The sequence below is a fragment of the Bipolaris maydis genome (assembly GCF_028858645.1).
Source record: "Bipolaris maydis strain C4 unplaced genomic scaffold PSV08scaffold_14, whole genome shotgun sequence".
Lineage (NCBI taxonomy): Eukaryota > Fungi > Ascomycota > Dothideomycetes > Pleosporales > Pleosporaceae > Bipolaris > Bipolaris maydis.
The window spans coordinates 806,962-827,146 of record NW_027093870.1 but is presented as its reverse complement, the minus strand read 5'-3'; the positions used below and the strand labels follow the sequence as shown (position 1 = coordinate 827,146).

The window sequence follows — 20,185 nt, the reverse complement described above, 5'->3', positions numbered from 1 at the left end:
ACAGTACCTATGGAGTTTTGAGTGCTCTATGGAGCATAGGGGCGGGAGGGACAGAAAAATTGAGGAGAGCGCTAATTTTCACGACAAGAAGAGCTATTCTCGAAAACATCATGCGCAGAGAACATATGAGCAAAAGTAGCATGAGAGAAACAATCGATCGGGCAAAGGGCTAAGTCTATACGCGGTCTACGAAATCTAGAGCAAATCTATGATACCCAAATACCATTCAATGAAAATCATTACCACTACCACCCTCTACTAGCTTCTACGCCTCGGGTAATATCAGCCTTCGATGGTTTGGATCAAAGATCGGATATTTCTTTCCTTGCAACCCGCCCATGTTCACGCCCTTGTTTCCCTCGCCTACACTTTTGGATGCCTCGAAATCAACCTCCTCATTCAACTTGGTCAAAAATTTGGACGTTGCAACGGCAAACCATCTTCCGCCGCCCAGCATGAAACTTCCTAAATGGCCACCCCAGTCCGTTGTACAAAGTAGCACATTGGGATTCTGCTTCACCTCCTGATATGGCAAGCCGGCCTTGTTCGAAATAGGGTCGTCTTCGGCGTTGATACCAAGGAACGGAATACGAACCGCCAGCAGCGCATCCACGCTTTGCGAATCACGATAGTATGCGCCCTCTGTCGGATATCCCCATGTCGGACATTGAACCTGGCGGTCGAATTCGTGCAGAAATCTACTACGCAATACAGCGTCAACGTCGAGACCAGGGTTCTTGGATATCTGTTCGCGATGCTGATTGAAAAGGCCTAGGAGATTTTTACCCATGGTGCGCGAGTAGATATGGAGGCCAAGGTATGTGCGCTGCAGTTCTGTGTTGCAGACTTCGAGGTTCCAGGGGTTGCTGCAGGCAACGGCTGCACGCAGGAGGCACTTATCGCCTTCTTCGCCGCAGTAGTTGGTTAGTATGTTGGCGCCTAGACTGAATCCGACGCCGTATAGTGGTCGGTTGGGGAACAGGCTGCGCAGCTCGATGATAGTTTGTCGGACGTCCCATGTTGCACGGGCGTTGAAGAGCTGGGGTGTGGTTATTTTGGAGAGAGCGCAGCCTCGTCCGTTTACTACGCAGGCGGCCCAACCGGATGCAATAAGTGGTGCGAGGGTTTCGCGGAGATAGACTTCGTGAGATCCGCCACTGAGACCGTGAAGGGCTACCAGCATGGGCTTCGAATCTGAGCTTGCAATGCCTTCCCATTCTTCCTTGGTAAAGTTGGTAGTGCGAGCTGGAAGCGGTTCATCTTTTTCTTCTGGCGTTCTTTCTGGTGGATTTGGGCTGCCTTCAGAGAGATCCACTGCAAAATCGACGGCAAAGGTGCCTGGGTAGACGGAATGGTTTGAGTTGAAGATTTGTCTCTTATAGTAAACCGGTGGACCCGGGTCTTTGACAGCCGTGTACATGGTTTGAAGGTGGCCGTTGAAGAGGAATGGGTTCAGACGACATGGTGGAATCGAGGAGGCAGCGATCTCTTCTAACGTGGTCTTCGATCCAGTCTTTGTCTTTAGAGTCGCAGGAGATTGGTGGGATGTGTATGTGGTTTTGCTGTGGCCTAGCAACCACGATAAGTTGAACATGGTAGCTTTTGATAGGGATGCAGTGTGCTGGAAACTCGATAATGAAAGGACTTCTTTTTCTTCTTGTAATTCAATTCTCCTTTCACATGTCTCGTCCGGAATGCCTCGGGATATGAACAAAAATGGGGCTGGAGGACCCTGACTCTTTGTTAAGGCACGACGTTTGTCTGGATGTGGAGTGATCTCTCCTATGATGCGTACAAAACTGTGGAACCTCTCACCCTTACAGCTAGACGAGGAGCGAGAGAACAATCAATCGATCTCAGACCCAGGACGAAATAAATCTGTAGCGCTGGACACATTTGAAAAGAGCCTCGGCTTGTGAATCCACTAGGCCGTATCAAGTAATGCTACAAGCGCGCGTCTATCTGCCAATCGCGCTCCGGTAGCCTGGCGCGTTCGCGACTTCCCGTCCTTCGCGATTGCCCTTGTCACTCATGTCTTGACATCCTCACCCCCGCTTTCGCCCACCATGCAACGCTTTCGCATTGAATTATCGTGATACTTTTTTGCTACAGTCTTCTAATGGACCCTCGGTACAACTGGCCGCCGCAAGGCTATGCGAACGGCCAGTATAACCCATATGCGCCGCCGCCTCCGCCTCCACAACAGCAGCAACCGCCGCCCAACGGCTACCAACAACAACATGGCTACCCACAATATCCTCCAATGCATATGCAGATGCCCATGCAACAGGGTTATCCACAGTCACAGCCAGCGCCGTACCAGGTCCCGCCGCAGCCCGTTATGCCCCGGCCCTCGAATCAGCAGTACCAGCAATACCAACAGATGCCGCCGCAAATGCAACAACCACACCATATGCAGCAGCATTCAAGGCAAAATTCACAGCAGTATATTCAGCAGAGTCCCCAGCAACGGCCACAACAACCGCAGCAGCATATGCAACAGCCTATGCAACGACTTCCCCAGCAATCCCCCCAACAGCCTCCACGACAATCTACTCAACAACCTACCCAGCAGGCCACCCAGCAGCCTACACAGCGACCTCCCCAGCAACCCGTACAACAGCCTGTTCAGCGACCACCCCAACAGCCGCAGTATCGATCACAACCACAAGTAGTAATTCCAGCGAGGACACCCAACTATGCGTCCCCTATGCAAATGCAGCCCCCGCGGATACGGCATGTGCAGGTGCCAGTACAACGTACTACCAGCGCGACGATTCCTCAGACGGATGGTTCGGTCGATCAGCAACGCCGATATAGTGCACAACAGCCGCAGGCTATGTCTGTCGCGAAGCCAGTCCAGCAGTCATCGTCGCAACAAGAGAATGGACCTAGACCTCAGCCACGACCCGCGAATACGCCGACACAGAACCAGAACCTGCAACGAGCACCTCTTCAACCACAGACTACTCCTCAACAACAACGTGTACTACCCCCTACCCAGACGCCGACCAGCCAGTATGCAAGCCCGGGTACACAGCCGCCTTCATCCAAACCGAAAATGCACCCTCAGGTCGTCATACCTCGAGCCTCTTCGTCCCACCAGCTTACACCAACAAAGCGTGCACATGTTCCTCAAAAGGCCCTTCCTGCTGAACTCTCCGACCTGCTTCTTACGGCAGCGGACGAATACATTGCTGCCGCACGGGGTATGGGATCACTTTTGGGGAGCCAAAGAAAGGAAGCTGATGTCAGACAATACTACAAACTTATATCTACTGCTATGGGGTGTATGGATGTTGTGTTGAGAGATTTTAATATGCCACCTAGGGATGAAGCCAAGTTGCGCCTAAGATACGCAAGTCTTATGATAGAAGAGACGGACATTGAGGCTACGGATATTTCAAGTCGCATTGAAGAGATTCTTTCCAAGCAAATATCACTGTGCAGCAGACATAGATTACAGGATTTGAAGTTTGCTGCCCTCCATCTCCAAGCACGGTACCAGTTCAAGACGAACCACCGAGCCGGTTTGAAGTCCTTAGACAAACCAATATCTGAAGCTGAGACTTTCCAACATATTGCTTGGGTATACGCATTGCGCTTCCTCAAGGTGACACTGGCATTGCAAATACCAGGTCGTGTGGAAATAGTCATGGTTCTACAGCAATTGCACGCAATACAGGGCCACGCGGAACGACGTGGAGATCGTGCCATATATGTAGCGTGTTGTGCGCTTGAAGCGATGGTCCACCTGCGGTCTGGCGCGGCAGATCGGCTTGAGCAAGTTCAACGCGCTATTGCAGCAGCGCGGAGTCTACAACTTCAGGTTTCAGCTAAAGATCTGGGCTCTTTCGGCACTTTGATTGATGTCATTGATATTGCTAGTGGCATCCAGACTGGCCGACCAGACACACAGAAAGCGACGTCCCTTCTCGAAGCTATATTGGGCAAGAAAGACGAAAAGGGGGGTTCTGAAACTGGAGTCTTCACTGTTCTCATTGAACGAAGCTATGGTGGTAATCTGACGTTCGATACGGGCGGCGTGTTCAGGAAGAACGCCGAGAGAAAAGATGAACTCGTTTTTGCTTGGCTTCCACGAGAAGATCTCAAAGCACTGTGCTTTCACATTTGTGCTTTGGAGCATCATGTGCATGAGAAGGGCTTGATATACATGAAGGAAGCTCGTCAACGGTTTAGGGAATCCGCGAAGCGTCGAAACCCCATGGGCATACCACCTTCTCTTGCATTCGCTCAGATTGAGTGGAACATGATGTTGGAATGGTATTCGATGTTCGCTATCGGACTCATGGCTTGCTCCCGAGACGACCACGCAATGGCTGAAGATGTTCTTGGTGGACTGAAGAAGCGTATCGCTCTGCCTCCGTATAACAATCAGGAGGCTTTTGCACGCACCCTTGCATACCTTTCATCTGTTAACGATCAGGTCAATGGCGACCTTGAATCTGCAATGACAGCTTCTTCTGGAGAAGTTCTTGCAATACCGGAGAAAGGTCATGCGGTTCCAGCTCGAGCTGATATAGCAGTCATGGCAGCGTTGAATCGCTTACTCATTCTTCGCGATCCGGATCACCCACAGCATTTCCAGTCCAGCATGCTACTAGAGCAACTAAAACCCTTTTGCGAAGACCATCCAAATCAGTATATACGCATGGCTTTCCGCCTTGTCCATGCCTTCCACGGCGAAGCTGCCGCCATCTCCCATCAGAAGAAAACTGTCCAACAGGCCGTCGGCATAGCTCAAGAGATTTCTCAAAAGACGCAAAACTTTGAGTTTGTAGCCATGACAATGTGCTATTTTGTCGCACGCTTCTTCGCAGATACAGTGGGTGAGAAAAGTATCCAAGCTATCCGTGCAGCGAGATCACAGGCAATCAAGGGTCGGAAGCCCCTGTGGATGGCTGTTGCAGCTGGTCTTTGTATCAATACATATCGGCGCAATGGGCTTATGGATGAAGCGGCTAAGGCTACGAGGGAGTTTGAAGCCGTAAGACCGCAGCTGCCACTTATACTCAAAGGTGAAGGCGATTTAGATGCTGAGGGCGAGGACGACGTTGATGCGGATGGTGATATCGATATTGTCGGTTAGAAGAAGTGGGTTTTATTCTTCTCCACACATTTTCTTCTTTCTTCTTTCTTCTTCCAACTCAGTGTATGGAACATTTTCTGTTCTTGCATTTCTCTGGCGTCACATGGAGGCTTGTGTTATGTAATCTGGTTCACGATACCATGTGTGTGGGGTTTAAGCTCGGGCGCTTTGTCTACAATAAATGTTTTCCACTGTGCGAAGAAATGGTGTTTATGTAATGAATACAATTCTTCTTTTTTTGGTTGCAGTATTCTTGTACTTTTGACACTTGCCTTTGAAAATGCTTTGATTGGCGATGATCTCATACTTTTGATGATTTGAAGTTTTTAATACGCATGACTTGCTGGTGTTGACTTCACCCTTAATTCCTCGATCTGGGTATCAGAAGGGAGCGTCTCGAGACCAAAAATGTCTTCCAGACACGCCATTATAGATAGGCAGACGAACAAAGTTGCTCATGAACCACCTGTTGTTCGTAAATCGCAGAAATTGAATGACTGCGTCTTTAATTACGATACATATTCAAAGATATCCCAATATTAATTCAAAGCGTCGAATGAGCTATTTAGTGCTGTGTTTCTGTCTATTTTGGGCAACACAACGTGGTTCATCGGCTGAACATGTTCATGGACTAGCCTTGTTCGTTGGATGAACCATGATCATTGGCTAACCGCTTACAGTGTCATTCCCAATTTGCCATTTCTGGTACTTCAGTGCAATGCTATCAAATCAATATCTACTCTACGTAGTCTTCCAGGTCGTACGGAAACGCGGGGCACTTGGTACTATCTGTTGTCTACCAAGCACTTTTGACGTGGTTTGATTTCTCAAAATGTATTTATGCCTTCGGGGTATTGGAGAGTCTTACCAATAATGTGCCTTATTGAGATTAAGACTATTTATCCACAGTTATTGTCTGTCTCCTCGTGCATCTAGTGCTTGAAAAATCTGGCCAGCCTTACCAGGCAAAATTTCCTTTAAACCTCCACATGGACTGTGTTGCAGCAATGTGTTCGTAATCTTTCCCCAGTAGTCTCACAGTTTTCAGCTGAGTACAAAAATCATTGATATAGGCCATTGTTGCACGAAATACACCAATCACCCCAAGAGGCTAAAGTTTCGTCTGTATAATGATATTATTATTATAATTTTAACTAGATGTATACAGCTGTTGGCGCTCGCCACCGTCGGAACACGCAAAACCGACTCCTCCTTCTCTGCCCATTCAGCCACGAAACTGACCTTCACGACATTTAAATGTCACAGTCTCTCTCAGAAAGCGAAACGTAGTCTAGTGGGACAATTGGTGCGTTCCTGTTGTAGTCGACGCTGTAGAGGAAGCAGTCACTGTTACTGGAGAGGATGACAAACTTGCATTGGGGCTGGGATCGACAGATCGCAAGGCAGGAAGCGTCACTGTATGCGGTTTGGACACCGTAAGCAGCGGATCCGTCTTGACCGCTGGCGTAGCCTTTTTGACGGCAAATGAGAGGCTGAGGAGTGGGTGTAGGAGTGGGTGTAGGAGTGGGTTCAGGTGTAGGGGTAGGCGTAGGGGTGGCAACCGGCTCTATGCAAGATCTCTCATATAGTTGAGCTCTGGTGGTGTCGGTAAATTGAGTGACATCAGATAACGGAATGGTAAAGATATAGCAGGTTGACTGCGCGTACACGAAGAAGAACCTGCAACTGGGATTCGCGAGGCAAGACGCAGAACACGCGGAAACGGAGGACCCGGGTAGCGTAGTCTGCAGACCCCTGGATGACGTTGGGTACTTCTGAGCTCCACATGTTCCAGAAGGAGGCTGAGGAGTCGGCTGGGGTGTTGGTTCAGGGGTCGGCTCGGGAGTAGGTTCAGGAGTAGGTTCAGGAGTTGGCTCTGGTGAAGGCTCAGGCGAGGGTTCAGGTGTCGGTTCAGGTGTAGGCTCAGGCGACGGCTCGGGAGTTGGTTCAGGAGTTGGCTCGGGAGTTGGCTCTGGGGAAGGCTCGGGAGTTGGCTCTGGGGAAGGCTCGGGAGTTGGCTCTGGGGAAGGCTCGGGAGTTGGCTCAGGCGACGGCTCGGGAGTTGGCTCTGGGGAAGGCTCGGGAGAAGGCTCGGGAGAAGGCTCAGGCGAGGGTTCAGGTGTCGGTTCAGGAGAAGGCTCTGGTGAAGGCTCAGGTGAAGGCTCAGGAGTTGGCTCTGGTGAAGGCTCGGGAGTTGGCTCAGGCGACGGCTCGGGAGTTGGCTCTGGGGAAGGCTCGGGAGAAGGTTCGGGATAGGTCTCCGGTGAAGGCTCCGGAGTCGGTTCAGGCGAAGGCTCAGGAGTAGGCTGATGCGAATATACTACAACAGATGACGAAGCAGTGCAAGGCGGCTCTGCAGAACATTTTCCATACACTGGATTGCATCCTCTACCACAGTAGTTGCGATTGCCACCGCAGTAACCACGTTGGCTAGCTTCATGTTAGTTCCATACACTTTTCATCTATTATTCCAAAACTTACTCGCAACAGTCTCCGAACTTGGAGCCCAAGCACGTAGCACCATTGGTAGCGCAACGGCCATCTTCCGAGATTTTCGGATACGTGGAAGATCCTGATACAGGGTACGTAGCTCCCTGGACGGCCTGCACAGTGGCGAAGGCCGCCAACAGCAAAGTGTTGATGCTCGGCATTTTAACCGGTTATTATAGATGGTAATGACAGTGGATGTGTATATAAAGATAAGGAACTCAAGAGAATGTGGGGGCTGTCACAACAAGGTCTTGTGAACAGTAACGAGCATGTTGAACAGAGAGGGATCCTCTTTTTATCATAGAAACCCATCACGAGCAAAACATACACAGAGGCTTACATCTGACTCGACTCAAAGACAACAATCGACCGTGTGTGGCTTCTGGCCCAAAATCGCTCGCGCTAACCTTCGGTCTCCAACGACATCACGCGACGGATAGACAACCACCGTCAGTGGCTTCAGTGTCGAGACCTATGTTTCGTCGAGCTAGAGCGAAAGCGGTGCGATCTAAGAAATGTGGAAATGGAAGAGGCGCAAATCGCTAGTTCAAAGATTCGGCTGTTAGCGGCGTTAAGCCTCAAGCGAACCTAGTATCGGACCCCTATACGCGCCAAGCTTGGTGGCCTCATCCCCTTGAGTCTGATCTTGATTCTTTTTTTGCAATTCGCTTATTATTGCAAGTCATGCACATACTTAGTGCTATGTAACTACGAACACCCAAGATAATTCACGGGGACGCCGGCGGTGAACTGGGTGCTCGTGATACGCTAGCCTAATAGGAGACTAGTATGAATGAATTGGCTAGCAGAGAGAACGTAATAACAAGCCAGAGTTGCAATTGTGATTTCGGCAATGGTCCTGAGCTTGTTTGCAACATGTCTTCGAAGTAGTTACCGGAAGGCGATCCAGTTGTGCCATATGCACCCTGTTACGTCGGTATCATTGCCTGGGAGCCTCTGAACAGGGCTACGTCGGGCATAGCCTGCCCAGTCAAAAAGCCTGTTAGGAGGGAAGTACGATCTGAAAGATGTATCCTATCGGATCTCGGACGGTTCAGAGAACTTCCAGAAGCAATTACTTAGATGCTATGGAAGTTGGGTCAAAGCGGTCGGTACAAGTTACTATTGGACATCTTCTGGGCATTTTCATGAATTGAGTAACTATTGTAGAGAAGTGCCAAGTATGAATGATGCAGACAAGACATATATACATTGGAAGGATGATCTAAAGGCGACCAAATTTCCAGTCGAACTTAATGTGAACAAAGAACTTAGGCCATCTACTCTCTATCATTAATCACTCTCCATGTACAAAGTTACGCGGAAAGCCAAACCGGATCTATCAAAACTCATTTTCTAACGCCTGTACCGTGCGACTATCGTCGTTGATATCTCCAAATACAGAGATAGAGCTGACGTCGAAAACCTCGTCCTGGAAGTTGATCATTGTGAGAGAGATATTCGTGATAGAGGCCATTCCAGACGTATTGACAGGCCCAAACACAACTGTTTGACCCTGACGGTTTGCAGCAGTTGCAGGAGAATCTGATAATTCCGTACAATTATTGCCGTCGTTGATATCGCCGAAAATGCTGATCGAAGAGACATCGAAGACTTCGTCTTGAGCGTTGACGAGCGTGAGAGCTACGTTGGACAATGGGACTTGCGGCAGAGTAAAGGGGCCAAAGAGGGTTCCCAAGCCAAGTAGGCGCGCTTCGATCGGTTTGGCTGGCGGCGAAGGAAGGGCGCTGGTCGCACTACTGTAGAGTAGTGGAAGGATCATGACGAGAGACTTTGCGAACATAATGGAAGATATAGGACAAGATAGAGTCTGGAGTATCAAGTGTCTTGGGATAGAAAGAAGTCTGTACAATGTTGAGAGAACTGCTTGATGCAGGTTTGTAGGTCCGTTTCACGGCTTTTGTATTCCTCTACGTTCAACATAGCCATTTCAACTACACTTCACGGGCCGATATATCTTAGGTTTAATCGAGACAAAATCGAGCTTTTTCACTGCCATCGGCGCATTGTTTTCGAGTCAAGAGTGGGATGGTCTGTCGGCAGCCCATTGCCAATGACATTATACTACCTTTGCTAATCTGTGTTGTTCGGGAACTCTGTCAATCATAAGCCAAGACCTGTTCTGATCATGTGTTCTCATGGGTGACGATTATATCTAGACAACATCGTATCTGATGTATGGCACGAGGCTGAGTCGGTATAGTTTGGCCGATATTGTATGATATCCGGTTCGGCCCGCACATGTTGCGCGTCTTGGTAACTACCAAACTCTACTAAGTACTCACTAAGACCCTGGCACTGAAAGAAAAACATTCGCTTCTCCTTCTCGAACGGATACTTATAAGGCCGCTCGCATCGAGCTCCGCAGCAACCAAGAATTCTTGGACATTTGGAAACAGGCACGAACGTCAATTCGGAGTGAAATTTCGTAGATATATAGATGCACCGGTTAGTGTGCTTTGAGTTCAGACTTGTGCTAACACACAAGGGCATGTGACCAAAGTGCTTCAGTGACTTTCACCAGACCACTCGGCCAGGAAATAAAACCATGAACTGGTGCATCTACGTAAGAGGTCACTGTGAACTCACTGCCAAATTCAAATTGCATAGAACATTGAATGCATATAGTTTCTTAAAGAAACTGTATCCTTATCACTGGGAAACGCTAACCGGTCCGTTTGGCCAGCACACCTAGAGCAGCCACACCGAAAACTACCGGGCTATTCGTCTAGATTCGGGCAGAAAAGGAGTCCTGTCTGCATAGCCACTGGATATACTCCAAAGTAGTATCAGCAACGGTCGCAAAGCGAATCTGCCTTTGCCAGCACTAGAATCTGCACTGCCGCTATCAAACGACCATAGCAACCACTATGTAATCAGCCTAAATACAACCAACTCCTCGGTACTGCATATATAATAGACCCTGATTCATCCCTAGTTCAATCTCATGTTCTGACTACAACGGCGAATCAGTATGAAGAAGGTACCATGACCGCCAAGACCAATACCCCAGACTTCCCCAAGCTACGCCAACTCGGAGCACACAACCAATCAGTAAGCTATTCCTCCGAGCCTAATCGGAAACAAACAAAGTATTACATGTATGTCTCAGACAAACAAATCTATACCACTCAGCCTCCCCAAGAAAGAATGGCGCCTAGAACTCAAGATCACAGGGTTCATCCAGTAGTACGGATAGGGACTATCTATATTAGGTGAGCCCGTGCTAATAAAGCCCTACCTACCACAATCTTCCTGAGCCCAATATCAAGGGCCGATATTAGCAACAACTGACTATCTTATGAGCTGGTTACATACATACTTACCACGTCCCCTGGTCCCATATCTCCTCAAATTGCGCAACCGCTAGGGCCAAGAATGAGACATGCCGAAATACACAGACACACACTCCACGCTAATATCCGAATCAAGTAGGTTCTCGGCCTTGTCACACTCTTGGTACTATCCTGTTCGCAGCGCGGAGCCTTTCCGCACGAGAGACAAGTAGAACAAACTAAACAAGGATAAGTAGACCTGGAAGACGACGGAACAAAAAAGGTGACAGACGGGGAATCTTTCTCTATTGAGCACGCGACTTGTCATGGGTACTTTGGACACTTGCTGGTCTAGCGTAAAGTTTGAACCCCCCCTTCCCAAGACCCCCACGAAAGTACCTCATGTACCCTCACTCATATCTCAGCAAAACAGGATAATATAACAAAAAACCAGCCTGAGTCAACAAACCAGCACGATATCAATCAAGCAACTATTACACAGCAGGGCTACAATATCCACCCCATCCTCTCCATAACTAAACCACCCCTCTCTAAACCCCCTCCTCCCCCCATCCATATCTACTACGCACCCATCTATCCCCATCCAACCTCGCCCTTACAAAAAACAAAAAAAAGAACAAAAAAGATGCTATTCCGGTACCGGGAGTCGAACCTAAGGTCGATGTTAATAAGCGAATAATTTATGAGATGATTTGGAAGTGCTTACCCGGCTCTCGTCGGGCGCTCTTCATCCAGCGATGAAAGCGACGGATGCTAGCCGATCTGAATTTGTTATTAGTCTCTTTGTTTGCAAGTTGCGGAACTTGTTGAGGTAGAACTTACACACCATACCGGAGAAGGTACTCGATGGAATGTGGCAAAATTTTAAGGACTATATTCAGAGAATTGAGTTGATTGTGGGGAAGAATCAATTAGGGCCCCGCTTTGCGAAAAGACCGGGTTGAGTATGAGCCCAAGTGCGAGGCTAAGAGGATTTTGGAGGGGGATGGATGTTACGTAATGCACTGGATGAACTTGGGTTCCCATTGTTTTGCATCTCACGACATTTAGCGCTTCAGTCGGTGGAAATGCAAAGTCTCCCATCTACTACTGTTCTAGTTATGATTCCTTGGGCACAAGCTGCAGCCTCACGAATAGCATCTTACATACGTACTTCCATAGGTAGAAGAAAAAAAAGAACCCCGCATTCCACCTTCATCCACAATGAAACAAGGTTTACCAGTAGGATTTACATGCATGGCAGTAAAAGAAAGGGAGCAAGGTTTCGCGAACAGATAAACGCCGATTATAACTTAGCAAAATAATCATACACATCATTACAATGGTTTTTATCGAGCCTGTCATGAAATGACCGCCGTACTGAGAGGGCATAACAGAAGAAACCTCCTCACGACGAATAGCGCCATGTTTCTGCGCCATGGACCTTTGAGTCGGGCTGCGATGGCTCCGGTGCAGGCTTCTCTTGATTGGGTGCAGCTGCAGTATCAGCCTTGCCGTCACCCTTCCCATCATCGCTGATGGGGCTGGGCGTCGGTCGCAGCGGCTCTTGTGGTGTTGGAGACGGCTTTTTACTTTCGGGTTCCTCTTTGCTCGCAGGTAAATCTTGAGAAAGGCTCGGACGAGGACCTGAGAGCGGATAGCGCGGCTGTGGCTCTTGTGTTGAAGGTGCAGTCACCGAAGGCTCGCTTGGTGGGCCAGTTGTTGTCGCCAGCTGTTTAAGCATTTGTTCCCACTTTGGCGCTTCTGTCGTCTGCGTTGTCCGCGCCATTTCGCGCTGGAAAGCATCAGATGATTGAAACTGTGCTGATGGCTTTGGTACAGATGGGCCTGTAGGCGGTGGTCCGTAGTACCCTTGGGGAGGCGTAGACCCAGTTGATGCTGCGGGTTTCGGTGCAATTGTAGTAGGTGTACCACTCGTCCTTGATACCGGAGGCTTTGGCATCCACTCAGGGGCGATCCTATGGTCCGGACTATAGGGTGATATGTAAGTTTTTGTCCTCCGTAGATAACAGTTTCTGAGGTAGGGGTAATTCATAACATAGGACAAGTATTCAGTGGGGGATTGGGCAGCGTAAATGATGTTAGAGGAGGGTGTGACGGCGTACATTGGAGGTTTGGGAGGCCCAGAAGGGTTGCTCGGCATGCTTGAGATCGATGAGCGGCCATTCGATGGCCCTTGAGCCTGACGGCTAGGTGGACCATAAGCCCGCGCTGCACTTGGTACTTGACCATGTGAATACGGCGATTGACGAATGTTCTGAGCATACGGGTATGGTGGCAAGACATTAGTTTGTGGCGGCGCTTGCGCATACTTTTCAACGCCGCTGAGCATCGGCCCAGATGTTGCCGGTTGTGCCTTCCATGAAGCAGTTGAGTAGCTTTGTGGAGGAACATATGGGTGATATTGCATTTGTTGCTGAGAGGGATGCAGCGGTCGATGCGAGAGATAGCCCTGGTTTGACTGTTGGCCATACTGCCCGTGTGGCATGCGATGATCATAACTCACGTTTGGTTGATGTGCAACGGGCGAATTAGGGTTCTTGCGAGTGTCCGGATTATATACTGGTGATCTGAAAGGCGCCACGACTGGGTCTTTTGGCTTGTAACTGTACGGCCGCCCATTCGACATATATTGCTGCGCAGGGGGTACAGCAATAGGTGCTGGTTTGAGCGGATAGGAAGCCGGGTACGAAGCACGATGGAATGCTGGCACTGGAGGAGGTGGAGGTTTGACAGTATCGAGAAAGTTGCTCTTTGGGTTGTTCCTCGGCTTCGCAGGGTTCTCAGTGTACTGTGGCCTGGCCTCAGTTGACAACTTTCCGAGATAGTACCACAACTGGTCTTCCTTGCTCAGGTCGACCTTGGCCAACTTCTGCGTGACCTCTGGAGCAGTGTACCATTCAGCCCATTTCTGTTCAGAGTTAGGGTCATGGAAAGGATCGCCCATCTCAGGTACACCATCTGTACGATTGGTGATGTCGAGAGACGCATCGCTTTCCTTCAGATGCTCTGGTAGTGGCTTAGCGTTCGCAGATGGCTTCAACCTCTGTGATTCATCTGGATGAAGCTTCAAAATATACTTCCACTCAACCTCGACACGATCACTATACAGGTTAGCATAGCAGTGTAATTGGAGTCCACTTTACATACCCGTCAGGCAGCACGTCTACCAAAACAGCCTGCTCACCAGGCCTGTTCTCCACGACCTGTGCACCGTAGATTTGGTACATCTCACCACCCACATACTGGAACTGGATAACGTCCTTGGGTTTGAGGGTCTTGCCGTATGACATGACGTATTTGTCCTTCTCAAGTGCTTCAACGTCGACCGTCTTGTTGTTCCTCTTTTTCGGTCGATGGAAGCGGCATCGGAAGTCGTAGCCATCGTAAAAGTACTCTGTACCCTCTTCGTCAAATGTAGGCATCGGTCCAAGGTCTACCTGTACTCCAGCTGCTACAGCACATGTGGCGTGAAAAGCCCTGGTGCACTTCTTCTGGGAGCACTGGAAGACAGCACCGCGCTTCGACCGACAGTAGTTGCACTTGAGTTCGAGACGATCCTTGCCAATGTTGGCCACATTGCACACTGTTTCAACGTCGTTCTTTTTGACAATGTACGTTTCGGGCGTGTAGTCAGCACAGATGCGATGGGCCTTCATGCCATTGTCGGTTTGCAGCAGATCATCATACTCGACGTCGTTGGGACAGAGGATACAAGGCATACCACGACCAGGGATCCGGATGCGAATGCGAATGCGTTTGAGCTTCTTCGGCCGTGATGAATCCTTGGGATCCTCCTTCCCTCTCTTCCTTTTGTTGCCAGTGGACTTGCGGCTGGCTTTGGCTTTGGTCTTTCCAGCAACGCTAACAGGAGGACTGGGCAGACGATCAGTGCCATCATCCTCATCCTCTTCATCGTCCGTCTCTTCATAGTACTCTGGGGTTGGTTCACCTCTCAGCTTGCGCTCAATCTCATTGACATCAACCCAAACACTGTCAGATTCGCACATGCATTTCTTTGCAATTCTACCGTAGCTCAACCACGACTCATTTGCAAAGTTGACCGACTCTGCACAATTGTAGCCAATGTTGTAGCCAGAGTGGTAGCCATAGGGGTAGGTGATGACGAATTCGCCTTCGTAGTGAACAAGTCGGTTGACTTTGATATTGAAGTCTCGCTCTAGTCGCTGTGGAGAGATCAAATAAGTCTTGTGACGAAGAAACTGCGAGCAATGCTTCGCATCATTTGGCCATATGGTCTGCATTGCAGCTTCAAAGCGACGGGCGTCCTCTTGGGATATGCTGTACCATTGCTTGGGGGCACCAAAGTGAATGTAGTTGATACTGTAGAGATCCACATCCTCCAAATGCCAGGCAAACGTCGCCTTCCACATACCCAGATATAGGTAGGCGGTGTTGACACCAGGAACTTTGGTTCCAAGTACATCGAGGAGGTTAGGTAGTTTTGCTACATTCCAGGACGTTGTGCTGTCATCGAAAAGAGAACCTGGCATATCTGCACCGTACATTGGTTGGCCGTAATTGATAGTCTTCCAGTAGTTATCCTCGAGCTCCTTGCAACGTTCAACGGTGTACTCCTCGAGGCCGGGCAGGCGGTAGTCAAAGTTTTCAAAAGCAGCCTCGTCAACATGGTCGGCCATGGCACCCCTATTGTTCAGTCGTCGAGATGAAACAGACTTCTTCTCATCAGCCACTTTGGGCTGTCGACCACGTGCTCTGGTAGGCGTCGGGGCCCGGGGTTCCTTCTTGACTCTTCTTGAAGACCTCTTCTCCTCCTTTCCAGGCGACGTGGGTGTAGGAGGAACATCCATGGGCTCATCGTCGTCGTCATCGTCATCAACAGGCTCCTTCTTCACCTGACGCCTCCGGGTGGGGCGACCAGGTCCACGCCTGGGTGCTGGTGAGGCATCTTCGTTTTTTGAGTGTGCGGGTTGGGCCCTTGTGGAGCGGGTTCGAGAGGGAACCTCTGGGGCAGCTTTGCGTCGCTCGCCTCGCTTGGCTGGTGGCTGATGGTGCGGCTCATCCGTCACTGCCCTCCACTCTGGTAGGTTGTATGATCGCTGCTTCTCAATGTTCGCTTGTGTGTATATGCCATGCTGCCCGTTGAACTCTTGCGTGATTGGATTCTTGACTTTGATGCTCTTGACAGCTTCGGTAAGGTCAGGGAGGGATTCGCGCCTGTTGTGCCATTAGTTTCCAAAGAGTAGTTGGTAACAATCGCGTTGACATACCATTCCGACGGCGGAATGACCTTAATTATACCCGACTTCATGCCATATTTATCAACCTTATCGATGAAGCGCTTGAAGTTGCGAAACTGGTCCATTGTCTGTAGAGGGCAAAGTCAGTACCATAGAAACCGCTTTTGCGTGCGTCATATCTGTAGTGACATGGCGCGCGTCACGATTGCTTTCTGGGGCAGCTCATGTGCATCTTTGCGACGTACCGGCTTGAACACGGGTATCTTTCCCCCTTCAAAGTAGTGATCGGGCTCGATGTCTTCGCCGTCGTCGCTATCAATGTCTGAAAGTTCCGACGACATATCCTCAAAACGCTTATCGTTGTCTTCGCTCGTGGGCGGCGTCAGAGCCGGCTTGTTGGTGGCGTCATCCTGCGGGATAGGCGGTGCCTCGACCGAAGGCACGACGTCTTGCGGCGCCTCCATGGTAAAGGCAATCGTCGCACAAGAGAGTTTTGCTGTGCAGAAGAGAGAGGAGGTCGTTGGCGACTGATGATTAGGGTTGCGGAGACGATGTGGTCAACATGGGTCGCTTTTCCGCCACGGAGGGCGCGCGTAAATCTATTAGCTCCGCAACAATTTTGCCGGTAGCGCAGAAGGTCTCTCGGGCTTCTGGTGTTGTCAGATGGCGAAATCGCAAGTTGTCGGGGCTGGTAGACGGCTGAGAACGCCAGGAGGCTAGGTGTGCAAGAATGAGGAGGTTGCAGTCTCGCGGTCTGTGCACGTACCCAGCTAGTAATTAGCGTGCATAGACCCCGGCTTGTCGACTGATGATCGAGCCACCTTTACCACCCAGGCAAAGGCGTGGGATGTAGCCGCTATCGCTTTCACTATGCGTTACAGGGCTGAAGAAGGTGGAGACGGGGCTGGCTGTTTGCTGTCGGGTATAGAGAGGTTCCTGAACGAAGTAACGCGCGAGATGTAGTAGATCATGTGCGACTCCAAGCGGCATGCACGTCATCCGAGGTCACATCTGTGAATCTGATCTGATAAGATAGCAGCCTTGTCAGCGACCAGCCTGCCAGGGTTTCCTTTCCAGACATCCGTGGTTAGATGCAGGCAGTATGCCAATAAACTTCAGCACATTGTTCAAGCGTCAGTTGTGCATCATGCGCATTGCAGCAATTGGCTTCACAGTCAAACTCTTCGTCTTGGACGCATGGTAAGCTTGAAACAGTGTACCTGGATTTAGGGGTTAAGCTTTTCTGACTGGCGCCCATCTCAACGGTTGCAAAACCCACTAGTTCGTCCGTCACGGCACTGCAAGACTACACCCCACCCGTATGCGGAACAGGCTCGTACTCGGCAGAAGGTCTTTGCAAAAGGCATGTGCTTTTTTCGCTATTCATGTATGTGCATGCGTCAATAGTCGCATGGGCCGTATGTCAGTGTTGGTGGACTGCCCAGCGGCACCACAATGACCGGGATAAACTCATCACACCACAGCATCGACAACTTGAGGCAATGATTGTGCATCCTTTTAAATAGAACCAAGATATCTAGTCAAGCTCAGCTAAATTTTGAGACTACTACAAGCTCTTGCAGCCTCCAGTTACGCAGTGCTGGTTTTGTTCAGGACTCTGGTCAAGCCCACCACTACTAGACCTCTCTGTTACAGGGCTTTTTGGTGAAGAAACCCAAAGCAAAAGCGAAGGGTATTGTCACTTAGGTAGGCTGCACTGGCCCTATCTTGGTCTCCTCCACGTGGGGCGTGACAAGGACAATAGTCTTTAGTCATGGCAGGGTGCGTGCTGCCAACTCCACACCGACTCGTCGTACTCGCATTCGCCAATCGGAGTCGTTGAGCAAGCCAGCACATCCCCCATGCATCTTCCCCGGATCGACACGCCGCTACTGCCAGGGGCAAGCCGAGCCGTCATCGTCATCGTTTGCCCATGCTTCAATGCCAAGTCACAAACTCCTCTTACCCCTCCAATCCATAGGCCTCTCACAATAAGCAGAAAAGCACCTCACGGACAAGTAGACCAAATTAAAGACAATCGTACAAGCCATGTTTTTTGAGCGCCAGATCATCCCCCAGAATATAGTACAGTGTCCCATACCCGAAGAAATAGAGATCCTATGCACCGATGCTATGCTACCAAATCCACTAGGCTGTACATTACGCCTATCAGCTCTTCATAACTCATTCTGCCCAGACATTCCATGCAAGAGCATCCAAACCCTTTGCGCAAGCAACTTTTTTCTGCGTGTACGAGCCTTTTCACAGGAATACTATATTCCTGCTTTACGATGATTCGCCTCGGGGACCACCACGGAAACCGCCACGTCCTCCCCTGAACTCTCCACGGCCACGGCCACGGCCACCACGGAATTCACCGCGGGGTCCACCTCGGCCCCTACCCCTGTATCCCCCGCGATCACCACCACCGTGACCTCCTCGTCCCCGACCGCCACGGCTGTGATGGACTTCAGAAAAGCCGTCGTTAGCAGCCGCAGGGCCTGCGGGCGCCGAACCTTGCTCGGGAGTGTCGTCAGCCCAACTCTGGGTACTGTTGGGGGCAGCAGCGGCAGCGTGTGGTGTCTCGGTTTCGGCGGGGTCTCGCGGGACTATCTCGAAAGATTCAGTCAGAGGGTCATCGCTTCCGGTCTGCTGCTTGTCCCATTGGGCCTGAGCTGCAGCATTCGCCGAGCCTGTTCCAACGTTGGCTGCTGCCGGTACCTCTGAAGGCTCCGCCACAGCTTCAGTAACAGGCTTTGCGCCAGCCTCCATCTCGGTAAGTCCGGCGTTGGCGATGGTTGGGTCGGACACAGCCTCAGGAGGGGCAGCTTGGTGTTGCGCAACATCATCTACCCAAGCTTCTTCCGCAGCGAAGGGAGCTTCCTCAAGCGCGGCTTGCTTCACCTGAGAATCTATATACAGTCAGCTCGTTTGGATCTTGCACATGATTCTCCATAACCTACAAGTGATGCCCAGTACAACGCCCTCAGTTGATGGTACGCCGTCGCTCGCACCGTCAATCAGCTTCTCAGCTGCCATGACAGCAGCGGCATCTCCTCCGTAGACCTGAAGAAGAGCGCCCTCAAAAGCCTTTGTGAGATCCGAATCGTCATCCTCTAATTGGCGACGTGCGGCAGCAGCTCTCAAGAAGCGGGACAGGGTCAAGAGCTTCTCCTTGACAATCCTCTGTTGCTCCAACTTGGCCTCAGCCTTGATAGTCTCCCTCAATGTCTCGAGTTCACTAGAGTGTGTCTTGGAGAGAAGCTCCTTCTCCTTGGCGAACTTGGCCTCGAGCTCATCACCGTACTTCTTATAGTTGGTGTACTGCTCCTCATACTGTGCGAGCTGAGCCTGAAGGCCTGGTTTCCTCTCAGCCTGGGCCTTTTGGTCGGCGTTGATCTTGCGAGAGGCGAGGAGCTCGTCGAGGGAGACGCCAGGGTTGGCTGCGATTATTGAGTCGACCTTTTGAGTGGCGCTCTACACATGCGACGTTAGCATAGGCTAGTGGGAGGGGTAAAGGGGCACACTGATCTTACCAGTTTCTTGTTGATGTTGCGGATGTTTCTATGCGCCTGGCTGTTAGCGGGCGGCTTCTTTGCTAATGGGGAATCTGGCTGTAATGTGGAGAGTTGCAACTTACTTCTGGATCTCGCGGAGGTACGAGTTGTCGCTGTCTGCGCCATTGGCCTTGCCTGCAGCCTCTGAGCCACCTGCGCCGGCTTCAGACGCTGTCTTTTCGGGTGCGGCTGGTACTGCAGTAGCTCCTTCCTGCTTGCCCTTCTTCTTGCGAGCACTCTTGGACTCCCCTGTTACCAGGTTCTGCAGCTTGTTGACTACCTCCGAGGCCATTGCAGTATTCAATTGTGCAGATTCTGATGATTTAAGTGACTTCTACACGTGAGTCGCGTATTTGAATTTGAAGATGAATTCGAGCTTGTTTGTCGTGTGAGTTTGAAGTGGATGGTTTGGGCACATGGTCGCCCGCCCTCAACGTAACAGCGAAATTAGCGTGGGCACTAGCGCCCTCGTGGGCATGACGCACCCCC

General features: G+C 50.5%; 6 protein-coding genes across 6 annotated transcripts; 1 reads left to right on the top strand and 5 right to left on the bottom strand.

Annotated features, from left to right (window-relative positions):
* Positions 1-56: 56 nt before the first annotated feature.
* PSV08DRAFT_14778 (Alpha/Beta hydrolase protein) lies at positions 57-1,856 on the bottom strand. The gene has a single exon (XM_014225239.2). It carries the CDS (start codon positions 1,592-1,594, stop codon positions 266-268), a length of 1,329 nt encoding a protein of 442 aa, XP_014080714.1. The 5' UTR covers positions 1,595-1,856; the 3' UTR covers positions 57-265.
* A 263-nt stretch (positions 1,857-2,119) lies between these two features.
* On the top strand, positions 2,120-5,110 carry PSV08DRAFT_229695 (cohesin loading factor-domain-containing protein; the record flags this gene model as incomplete). Its single annotated transcript, XM_014225238.1, has 1 exon — positions 2,120-5,110. The coding sequence occupies one exon, from the start codon at positions 2,120-2,122 to the stop codon at positions 5,108-5,110; it is 2,991 nt and encodes a 996-aa protein (XP_014080713.1).
* Positions 5,111-6,230: 1,120 nt separating this feature from the next.
* On the bottom strand, positions 6,231-7,840 carry PSV08DRAFT_329364 (carbohydrate-binding module family 18 protein). Its single transcript, XM_014225237.2, has 2 exons — positions 7,592-7,840; positions 6,231-7,540 (listed from the first exon to the last, which is right to left on the bottom strand). Exons 1-2 carry the CDS (start codon positions 7,759-7,761, stop codon positions 6,364-6,366), a joined length of 1,347 nt encoding a protein of 448 aa, XP_014080712.2. The 5' UTR covers positions 7,762-7,840; the 3' UTR covers positions 6,231-6,363.
* A 1,102-nt stretch (positions 7,841-8,942) lies between these two features.
* PSV08DRAFT_355583 (uncharacterized protein) lies at positions 8,943-9,404 on the bottom strand (the record flags this gene model as incomplete). Its single annotated transcript, XM_014225236.1, has 1 exon — positions 8,943-9,404. One exon carries the CDS (start codon positions 9,402-9,404, stop codon positions 8,943-8,945), a length of 462 nt encoding a protein of 153 aa, XP_014080711.1.
* Positions 9,405-12,043: 2,639 nt separating this feature from the next.
* Positions 12,044-16,603, bottom strand: PSV08DRAFT_380545 (uncharacterized protein; the record flags this gene model as incomplete). The annotated part of the gene is made up of 4 exons (XM_014225235.2): positions 12,044-14,021; positions 14,068-16,116; positions 16,170-16,267; positions 16,385-16,603. The coding sequence occupies 4 exons, from the start codon at positions 16,601-16,603 to the stop codon at positions 12,305-12,307; spliced, it is 4,083 nt and encodes a 1,360-aa protein (XP_014080710.1). The 3' UTR covers positions 12,044-12,304.
* Positions 16,604-18,168: 1,565 nt separating this feature from the next.
* Positions 18,169-20,101, bottom strand: PSV08DRAFT_365412 (uncharacterized protein). Its single transcript, XM_014225234.2, has 4 exons — positions 19,780-20,101; positions 19,676-19,703; positions 19,103-19,616; positions 18,169-19,051 (listed from the first exon to the last, which is right to left on the bottom strand). The coding sequence occupies exons 1-4, from the start codon at positions 19,986-19,988 to the stop codon at positions 18,426-18,428; spliced, it is 1,377 nt and encodes a 458-aa protein (XP_014080709.1). The 5' UTR covers positions 19,989-20,101; the 3' UTR covers positions 18,169-18,425.
* Between the last annotated feature and the right edge of the window lie 84 nt (positions 20,102-20,185).